The sequence below is a fragment of the Aplysia californica genome, unplaced genomic scaffold, assembly GCF_000002075.1.
Source record: "Aplysia californica isolate F4 #8 unplaced genomic scaffold, AplCal3.0 scaffold01321, whole genome shotgun sequence".
NCBI lineage: Eukaryota > Metazoa > Mollusca > Gastropoda > Aplysiida > Aplysiidae > Aplysia > Aplysia californica.
Window position 1 is genome coordinate 107,808 of NW_004798591.1, and position 10,579 is coordinate 118,386.

Genomic DNA, 10,579 nt, shown 5'->3' on the forward strand with positions numbered 1-10,579 from the left:
TGTTTTGCCAGGCTTTTTTGTAGAGATTTGCAAAAAATTATAATTATTCAAAAATTGAATTATAGCCAAGAATGCAGTGCAATTTTCAATTGGGTGTCTACCAGTTCAGGCTAAAATTCCGAAATATATCATTGTGTTCTTGCTCATATTAATTGTGTTATGCCCACTTTCTCATATACACATATATTATATATATATATAAATCAGGCGCGGTTCGTCCATAGAGCACGGTCGTGCAGTGCCGCCCAAAATTTTTTAATGTTCTATTAAGAAAAGCATCCACAAACATGAAATAAAAGAAGTCAGAAACAAACACTAGCCAAATATTATTTCAAAACCAGGTCCTCACTGGCGCCGTAACTGTCATTTCTGTGTCAAAAGCGCCGTAAAACATCTACTATGCCATGCCAAAGGCTACGCGCTTGAACTAAACGTAATAGAATATTCAAAGGTGGCAATCTGACCTATAAATCGCTCTTTGGGATAACCCAAGCGATGACGACACTCGTAGCGAGTTTGGCGGTACATTAATATTAATAAGACGGCACATCTCAAATGTGCACCCACGAAACATAGCCCACAGTAGGCAGTCTAAAAATCAATGCGATAGCCTGTACACTATACCACATTATTCAATGCCAAAATTATGTGATCCCTGGAGCAATCCAGCGGAGTGCTCAAGTGAATTGTGATTGGTTCATTGTCTTGCCACTATTTTAAGCGACTCTGTGACCGTGAACCTGAGGGAGGTGAATGTGACATACTTAAGTCACTGTCCTATGAGTTGTGCCTTTGAATGGTTTTGTTGTGGAGTGATGAAGGTTATTACTCAAGTGTTCAGTTTCAATGCAAGATAAATAAATTGATGTTTAGCTAACAAACAGATTTAGTTCCAGAAATCAAAGCGACCAGTAAAAAGAATGAAAATAAAAGCATAAGGTCCTCCTTCACCAACCCAAAGAACCTACCATCCCATTTACTATGCCCTTGACTATCTTCCACCTGCTGTTGCTTAATTGTGCACGCCCACTTGTTAGCCCCACGAGCCGCCCCTGATATAAATATAAATATAATTTTGTAATACTTTCCTATATAAAACGACTCGGCGGTGTATAGCCCATTTTTGTGGGCTGTGTACGTTATATAAATTATATTAGGTGAATTTTTGACATACTTGAGGGATCTCAACATACGTGAAATCAAGTCTTTGGCATCAAGTGTATATATACGTGCATATACCCATATATATATATATATATATATATATATATATATAGTGTTTTACCTAGTTTAAGAACACTAGTTTTTTTCTTTTTTGAGACCGATTTAGCCTGTGAGACTATAGGGGTGGGTAACAAAAGCTAGACTAGACACCATGACATGTCCGTAGTAACTGTTCTATGAAAAATCTTTATTATTACTTCTCCTTTTGTTTGGCTCGACCCTTGCTGTAGTATGTTACGCGTATAAAACGAGGGTTATACTTTTTTCCCGCTCATTTACTAGAAAAATGTTTTGTATTACCAACAAGTAGGCTATATTATGAGTATATTACGATATGATTGTTTTTTTCTCCAGGCATAGTGGACTATTGTAAGCGCTACGGCCAGGGAGCGTACAACGTGTGTGCCACGCTCACCCCTCCCCCCGTCCTGTATGACGTGCCCACAGCCCAGCGAGTCCTCCAAGAACTGGAGCAGGTTATTCCCCTTGACCAAGTCGCCGAAAGACGGAGATGGCGAGACCACCGTTTAGCGTCGTTGGCGTCCTTGAAGAATAAGTTGAAAGAAAAGACGGACTAACTTTCCAGGGGCCACTGACAAATAGCCTATGATGAGGATGGGAAATGGTAGCATTTCTTTCACCAGGTTATTTTGCCAAATGCTTGAGAACAGAGACGAACCAAGCAGTTGCAGACCATAAATCTACACGTTTTCGAAGAGTAAAAGAATGTAATTATAGGAAGGAGAGCTCATTTTGTGAAGGAGTTGTGCATTTACAGATTGAAAAATTGTGAACACGTATTTTTTCGTTATGTTGAATCAGTCTTACCTAAGGCGAGATAGTGTCATAATTTATTTCATGCCAGATGTATGTTTACCTACGTAATTGTGAACACATTTCATTATGTTGAATCATTATGACCTCACGCGAGATTATGTAACAATTTGTTGCATGCCAGATGTGTGTTTACTTGTGTAATTGTGAACACATTTCGTAATGTTGAATATAATGTCTTACCTCGGGCGAGATGGTGTAATAAAAATGTTATCAAGTCAGATGGTTTTTTTGTGTGTTATACTTGTTGTTCTTGATAATATCAGATCGTCAGAGGCTGCTCATTATTTTGAACAGATGAGAGATGGCTAAAAGTGTTTTGATTGTTCCTCTTACAAGTAGGCTACAATATTTGAATATTGTATAGTGGAGCTGGTAGTCTGTGGTTAGGCGACCGGACTTGTAATACATGTAGTGAAATAGTGGTGTGGTAGTCTAGTGGTTAGACGACCGGACTTGTAATTGCAATACTAATACAGTCCATGCCAGCTTTAAGCACGGTCATCGGGAGAAAGCTGAAGCGTGCTTAAAGCCGAAGCGTGCGTGAGTGCGAAGTAGACATAATCCAGAGATTTTCATGTAGAAAATTCCCCGTGCTATTTCCCTTAGTTTGTAAGTTGGCCTATAGCGGTCCCGCAAAAGTCTGCACTGGTATTTTTACTTGCCATGGTAGTTTTTGTTTGCTTGTTTGTTTTTGTTTTGTGGTCGAATGGGAAATGAAAACTTAATTTAGACGGCCAGTCACGATACAACACACTAGGCCTACACACTGCCTGTGCATACCACAGCCCGCTGTGCCACTCATACCACAGCCTGATTCATCCTCCACACAGTCTTTGATCCCACCTCGCACGTGATACACAATCAGGATTAATGGATAGCGAGGGTCAAAGGTGAAATCGTTTGAAGTGATGTGTGTTGTATGTGTCAGGGGTTTGAAGTGATGTGTGTTGTATGTTTGAAGTGATTTGTGTTGTAGTGATTTGTGTTGTATCTTTGAAGGGATGTGTGCTGTATGTTTGAAGGGATGTGTGCTGTATGTTTGAAGGGATGTGTGCTGTATGTTTGAAGTGATGTGTGCTGTATGTTTGAAGTGATGTGTGCTGTATGTGTCTGTATGTGTGTCGTATGTGTCTGTGTGGAAAATTTGGCATGCGGTACATCACGTCATTTGACTTGAAAATCAAATCTAAAAAGAGTAGATCTATACATGTAATAGTTGTGAATTAATGTTCATATCAACGTTATGATGTCAAACAATTGTTAACACTTTCAGGGTACATCATGAGCTCTTAACTTCTCAGTGAATTGGCAATGGAAATCCATTTCTTTCATGTAATTTAATTATAGATATATATTATATAAAATGCGTGTGTCGCTGATTCAGCCATTGCATGCCTGTTGTATGAAATATGGCATGCTCCTTATGTTCCAACTATATTTTTATGAGATGAAGAAGAAGAAGCAGATTTGCGTTATTTGTTGCAATGAGCTTGTTTTGCTTCATTCTTTATTTCTCCCGAAGAATTTTTCCCAGTATTTTGTTCCTTTTGTATCAGCAAGTACTGACCTTGTTTGTTACAACACGTTGGCCAAGTGCGAGGACCTTGCTAAAGTCCTCAGTAATAGAAAACACGCGGAGTCAGCTAAAAACAAAACTGGCACATCCCAGCGGTAAACGGAAAGAAAATAGAATCCTCAGTTTTTTTCTTCACTGTTGGAGCAATATCTCTATACTGTACTGAGAATGGTGCAGAAACTTGAATTGTTATGGGAAAAGGAATTGTGAGGCAGCGTGGCGGAATCAGGCTCTCATCTATTTTTGGGCATGTAGAGTTATAGGTATCATCTTAAAGCTTGTTCACCTGTCTTTATTTTGATGAAAATAAATATCCATTTATCTTGAATACAAGTCGAGATATTTGCGAAAGAAGGAGGTGGAGGTCACCAGTTTTCAGAGGTAAAATTAGTGAGAAAATGGCCGCCAAAGATTCATTATTTCCTAAGTTTAAGAGTCCGTGGTAACTGAAAATTTACATTTTTTGTGCCTTTTATCAACGTTCTTCAGAAAAATTTCCACAGAAATGAGTTCTTTAATGGGCATGAAAGGCGTTGAGCCAAAAAACAAAAATTTGATAAAAATTCATAAACCTGCGGAAAACTGCAAGTTTCTTCACTTTGATTATTTTGACGAGAGCCTGATTCCACCACGCTGCCTCACAATTAGATTTTTTAAAAACAGGAACGAGACATTTGGGTTATAGTATAAAAAGCACAGTTTATTATTTGCTGCATTAAAGTAAGGAGGAGAATAAAGACCTATATGATGTACTTGTCCACCGCAAGTTGGTCGTGAGCGGAATGTTTTCTCAGGAGTCGGGAGTGGGAGTGACTGGGGAGTGTGTGTGTGTGTGAGTGTGTGTGTGGGGAGGGGGGGGGGGTCGTCTCTGAATCAACAGCAGAAGAGGATGGTTAATAAGGTGAGAGGCGGGAATGGGGATGGAGAGGAGGGGGAATGTTGGAGAGGCGGGGGAATGTTGGAGGGTTACCGGTCACCACATAAAGGGTTGCCGCAGAGGTGGTTCCATACCCCTCACATTGTCACCGACCGGGGGCTGCTGCTCACTCCCCAAAATGGCCGCTGGCGGAAGGTGCTCACCGTCCCCCACAACTTCCTTATCGCTAGGGTCTGCCCTCACCGTCCAGACGATCAGCATGTCGCCCTCGGCAAACCGTTTCTTCATCAGCACGTCAAACGTGACGTCCTTCACCGGGTTGCGGCTGGAGGACAGGAGGATGGACACGCCCACCAGGTACTCTGACCCCTCGGCCGCGCGGTCAAGGAGGGTGGACTCGACCTCCCAGAGGCGTGTGAACTGACCTGAGCCCTTGTTGAATACGCTTCTGGGAGACACAGGAGAGAGACATGATGGCTTTATTACAGTTTTCTCCCTACCTACCTACCTAACCATCCACATCCCTACCTACCTAACCATCCACATCCCTACCTACCTAACCATCCACATCCCTATCTTCCTACATACCAACCTACCTATCTACCTACCTACTTACTTATCTACCTGCTAACTATCCACATTCCTACCTACCTACCTACCTACCTAACCATCCACATTCATATCTTCCTACATACCAGCCTACCTATCTACTTACCTATCTACCTGCTAATTATCCACATTCCTACCTACCTACCTACCTACCTACCTACCTACCTACCTACCTACCCATTTAACCATCCACCTCTCTACCTACCTACCTACCTTCCCATGTACCCTCCTACCACTACCATGGCTTTATCTCAGCTTTCTACCCACCCATCTGCATACATGTACCCACCCACCTATCTACCTATAAAACCTGCAACAGTAACAACTAAATTTTGAAAGAGTTGGAGTGTTGAAAACTTTTTGTTACTTAAAAAAAAAAGAAGTAAATTTCCATGTGTATTGCATGAGTAGCCTAGGTACATGGCAGTAGTGGGAGTAGTGCTTCTTACTTCACATAACAAAGAAGCTAAACTAAATACTAAAGTTCAGTAAATTACACAACATTATTGCTACTCTAGACAAAGTGCTTTATGAGGAAAACAAGGCGTGAAAACTAGATTCACAGACAGAGAAGGTACATGACATAATATGTGATAATCCTCTGCTTTGAGAACTTTCTTCTGATTTTACTTTGGACAGCAGTCTATATCTGTCCAAAGTTTTTTAATCTTTAGATTTAGAGAACTGTAGCTCTCCTATTTTGTTAAAATAAAGAAATAAGTCTTTCGCAATATATATATTTATGTCCAAATATGAGTTCACATGTATCTCTTTGTACCAAACTGCAAAACATTAGAAAACAAAAAACCGAAAAAAAGGACGAAGTCGTACGTAAACCCTGAATCCCAAAGATACAAGTAGTGTAGAACAACATAAACACGACCCCCAGCCCTCTCATGGAACTTCACCCCTCCCCTCCCTTTCCACACACACACACACACACACACACACACACACACACACACACTCAGACAGTGAGAGACACACAAACACTCACAACAACACACACACAAACACACACAGACAGTGACAGACACACAAACACACACACACACACACACACACAGAGACAGTGACAGACACACAAACACACACACACACACACACACACACACACACAGACAGTGACAGACACACAAACACACACAAACAACCAAAGGAAGCGGCCATGCCCTGCTATAAAGCTTTCAGGTTGTCAGGCAGAAGGCTACTATTGCAGAATGGAATGTTTCATTTGCCAGGCAAAATCTATCATTTACAATACGTGAAACATGCTGACAAAATGAGTTACTTCTCGGATTCAAGCCCTATGGAAATCGGTAGATTTCTACGTCACGCTTATAGATGAAGTTTTTACAATTTATAAGCATGAAATAATTAAAGGCATGTTAATAAATGTTATACTTAAAGAATGGCATTTATAGAACACCTACAAATTTGATCCTACTGCTGATTTTTTGGCAAATTTGCGGACTGCGAGAAATAACTTATTTTGTCAGCACGTCTCACATATGCAATGAAGGTAAATATATGCTCGTTCGTAATACCGATAGGACGTACAAAACATGGCCAACCTATTATTCATAAAATGTTTTGAAAAAAAATAATAAAATGCTGATTGGTAAAAGGGAGTACAATACACAATCAACTCCATGAAAGTGTCACCTGAGCCTTGAACTCACCCCCAGCCGGAGAAGATTAGCGGCCATTTGTGTTGGTCATCTAGCTCTCCAGGGGCTACCAGCAGACTGACTCCGAGACGACCCTGCTTGGAGAACCAAATTCGCATGCGAACCTTGCAGGGTTTTCCCCGTGTATAGAAGTAGTCACTGTGGTGATCGAGACCTTTTGACGCAAAGTCCGCCACTTTGTCGATAAAAATCTCAGCACCATCCTTGGGAAGTATGTTTATAGACGGACCTGATACAGGGAATAATAACGATGATGATAATATGATAATAATAATGATAAGAAATGAGGCATCGCGGAGAAATCAGGCGCTTGTCATAATTTTGAAATCAAAGAAAACAGCCTTTTTCTTCCCATTTGGCAATTTTTATTGAATCTTTATTTTTGGGTGCAATACCTTTTACGTCCTTCTAAAAACACATTGCTTTGTTGATTTTACTGAAAAAAGCTGATTAAAGGCACAAACAATGTAAATTTACAGTTTCTAACGACTCTCAAGCTTTCCAAATCACCACACTTTGGCGGCCATTTTCTTGCTAATTTGACCTCTGAAACCGGGTGACCCGACCTCCTTCAATCCCAAGGGTCCCCACTTCTATTGAAGATGGATGGGTAATTTTTAAATCGAAAGATAAACAAATAAACAAGCTTTGGGATGATACCAAGAACTGAGGGGATACAATGACGTTTGACAGTATAAATATATAAATTTAACTTTACAAAATATACACGAAAGTGGATCCCAAAAGATATGCTGGAGAACACACAACATTTGGTTATTCCTCCGGATCACTAACAACAACATCCGGATGAGCTCTGGATCGCTAACAACAACATCTGGATGAGCTCCGGATCGCTAACAACAACATCTGGATGAGCTCCGGATCGCTAACTACAACATCTAGATGAGCTCTGGATCGCTAACAACAACATCTGGATGAGCTCTGGATCGCTAACAACAACATCTGGATGAGCTCCCTGTTACAGCCTGAAGGAGACCGAAGTTCAAACCTAATTTGGAGCTGAAATTTCCAAGCTCCTCTTCAAACGGGTCTCTAAACAAAGAGTCTAGTGAGGGTGATGAAGGTTCAAGGCTAGCAAAAAAAGAGCAACCCACTTCTCATGTCAGTATCAGTATATCATGGTCTGTCAGTATCAGTATATCATGGTCTGTCAGTATCAGTATATCATGGTCTGTCAGTATCAGTATCAGTATATCATGGTCTGTCAGTATCAGTATCCCTATATCATGGTCTGTCAGTATCAGTATATCATGGTCTGTCAGTATCAGTATATCATGGTCTGTCAGTGTCAGTATATCATGGTCTGTCAGTATCCCTATATTATGTTCTGTCAGTATCAGTATCCCTATATTATGGTCTGTCAGTATCAGTATATCATGGTCTGTCAGTATCAGTATCCCTATATCATGGTCTGTCAGTATCAGTATATCATGGTCTGTCAGTATCAGTATCAGTATATCATGGTCTGTCAGTATCAGTATCCCTATATCATGGTCTGTCAGTATCAGTATATCATGGTCTGTCAGTATCAGTATATCATGGTCTGTCAGTATCAGTATCAGTATATCATGGTCTGTCAGTATCAGTATCCCTATATCATGGTCTGTCAGTATCAGTATATCATGGTCTGTCAGTATCAGTATATCATGGTCTGTCAGTATCAGTATATCATGGTCTGTCAGTATCAGCATATCATGGTCTGTCAGTATCCCTATATTATGGTCTGTCAGTATCAGTATCCCTATATTATGGTCTGTCAGTATCAGTATATCATGGTCTGTCAGTATCAGTATCCCTATATCATGGTCTGTCAGTATCAGTATATCATGGTCTGTCAGTATCAGTATATCATGGTCTGTCAGTATCAGTATATCATGGTATGTCAGTATCAGTATATCATGGTCTGTCAGTATCAGTATCCCTATATTATGGTCTGTCAGTATCAGTATATCATGGTCTGTCAGTATCAGTATCCCTATATTATGGTCTGTCAGTATCAGTATCCCTATATTATGGTCTGTCAGTATCAGTATATCATGGTCTGTCAGTATCAGTATCCCTATATTAAGGTCTGTCAGTATCAGTATATCATGGTCTGTCAGTATCCCTATATTATGGTCTGTCAGTATCAGTATCCCTATATTATGGTATGTCAGTATCAGTATCCCTATATTATGGTCTGTCAGTATCAGTATATCATGGTCTGTCAGTATCAGTATCCCTATATTATGGTCTGTCAGTATCAGTATCCCTATATTATGGTCTGTCAGTATCAGTATATCATGGTCTGTCAGTATCAGTATCCCTATATCATGGTCTGTCATTATCAGTATATTATGGTCTGTCAGCTGTTCAGATGTATAGAGCCCAAAATTCAGAGTTATCTTTTTTTATTGCAGTTTCTTCATTTGTGTTGTCTGTCGTATGCTCAAATAACATTTGGTTGAAATTCAAATTCTAGATTTTGAAAAAAGCAAGAAAAAATACAAAAAGTAGGTACAATAGTCAATAGTTCAGGGAATGATACAGTTCTTCTTCTTACTCTACAGGAAATTTTCCTTTCTGGGCTTAGAACATCTGAACAACTTGCCCAACATATATGGCCCGGGACACCACAACAAACACACAAAACAACTGGACAGACAATCAAAATCAAACAAACCATGTGGGTGGTTGGAGGATGCTCTGGTGTGGTTTGCTTCTTCTTTCCTATCAAACATCTATCGCCTTTATCTCCCCTCCTTCTTTTTTGTGTTTGTTACTCTCTTGTAACACCTCTAATCTTCGGCACTTATATGACCTTATTGTGTCACAAGTGCCGTAAAACTCTTACTAAAACTAAAAAACTAACCATGCTCCCCGGCATCTCCGTGAGAGTTCCCACCAGGGCGGCGAGATCGTTTCACAACCGTTGTAAACATCTCCTGACTCAGTGCCCCGGAGGTCGTACCGATCTTCCAGTTTGACGGTGTTGGGGGCAGAGACAGGGTAGGGTTGGGCTGTGGAATAGTCAAAGGGGCAAGGGGTTGGATGGGGGTGGGGATAGGAGCAGGACTTGAGCTTTTTTCTCGTCGCTGAAGCGGACTAAGCCTTGGGCTATCATCTTGCTGCAGACCGCCCTTTATTGTCACTGGAGTCGGGTCATTAGACAGTGCAGATTTGTCTTTTTTTATTCCTGCCAATTTTTGGCCAGTCTCCTGTGAAGTCTCCATGAGTTTAACACTTTCTACTGAGTGCAGGGAGAGAGGTTCGGAGTTTTCGGACATGGCTGCCTCGTCAGGCATCATTTGGAATGTAGCTTGAAACTTAATTAGCTGTTCTTCGACTCTTGCCAAAGCAGTAGCAGTTTTCTTCATCCTTTTCATCTCTTCAGGTCGCTCAGATTGCAATTTGCGGAGAGCACCTTCCACAGACTGAAGCTTTGAGTTCATATCTTTGAGTTGTTGCTTCACCCCGTCAAGTTCTTCCTGGACCAGTACTCTCATGACCGTCTTCTGTTCTTGAAACTGTCTCTGCATCATTAGCTCCAGTTGGGAACTGACAGTACTTTCGGATTCCTGGGGAGAAAACAGCTTTGTACTGCATTATTGCACATCAAGTTCTTACTGAAAAAAGTTATACGTTCATCAAATCGCAAAGCTCTGGATCGATAACAACAACAACATCAAATCGAAAAAAAAAAAGTCAAGCACTGACAAATTTATGACTTCACAAATTCATTAATATAGCCCCCCAGCTCCCCCC

At 40.7% G+C, this 10,579-nt stretch overlaps 2 protein-coding genes across 6 annotated transcripts in view; one reads left to right on the forward strand and one right to left on the reverse strand.

Annotated features, from left to right (window-relative positions):
• The window catches only part of LOC101847787 (lambda-crystallin homolog), a 13,994-nt gene extending 11,715 nt beyond the window's left edge, over positions 1-2,279 (forward strand). For all 4 annotated transcript variants that reach the window (XM_005112564.3, XM_035973501.1, XM_013090528.2 and 1 more), the window contains one exon: positions 1,579-2,279. In XM_005112564.3, coding sequence (XP_005112621.1) covers positions 1,579-1,802 — 224 coding nt within the window. In that variant the 3' untranslated portion in view covers positions 1,803-2,279. The remainder of the gene's footprint in view (positions 1-1,578) is intronic.
• Positions 2,280-4,721: 2,442 nt separating this feature from the next.
• Positions 4,722-10,579, reverse strand: part of LOC101848403 — a gene marked incomplete at its 3' end in the record, with an annotated part of 7,955 nt that continues 2,097 nt past the window's right edge. For both annotated transcript variants that reach the window (XM_005112567.3, XM_013090526.2), the window contains 3 exon segments: positions 4,722-4,962; positions 6,806-7,043; positions 9,687-10,392. In XM_005112567.3, coding sequence (XP_005112624.2) covers positions 4,722-4,962; positions 6,806-7,043; positions 9,687-10,392 — 1,185 coding nt within the window.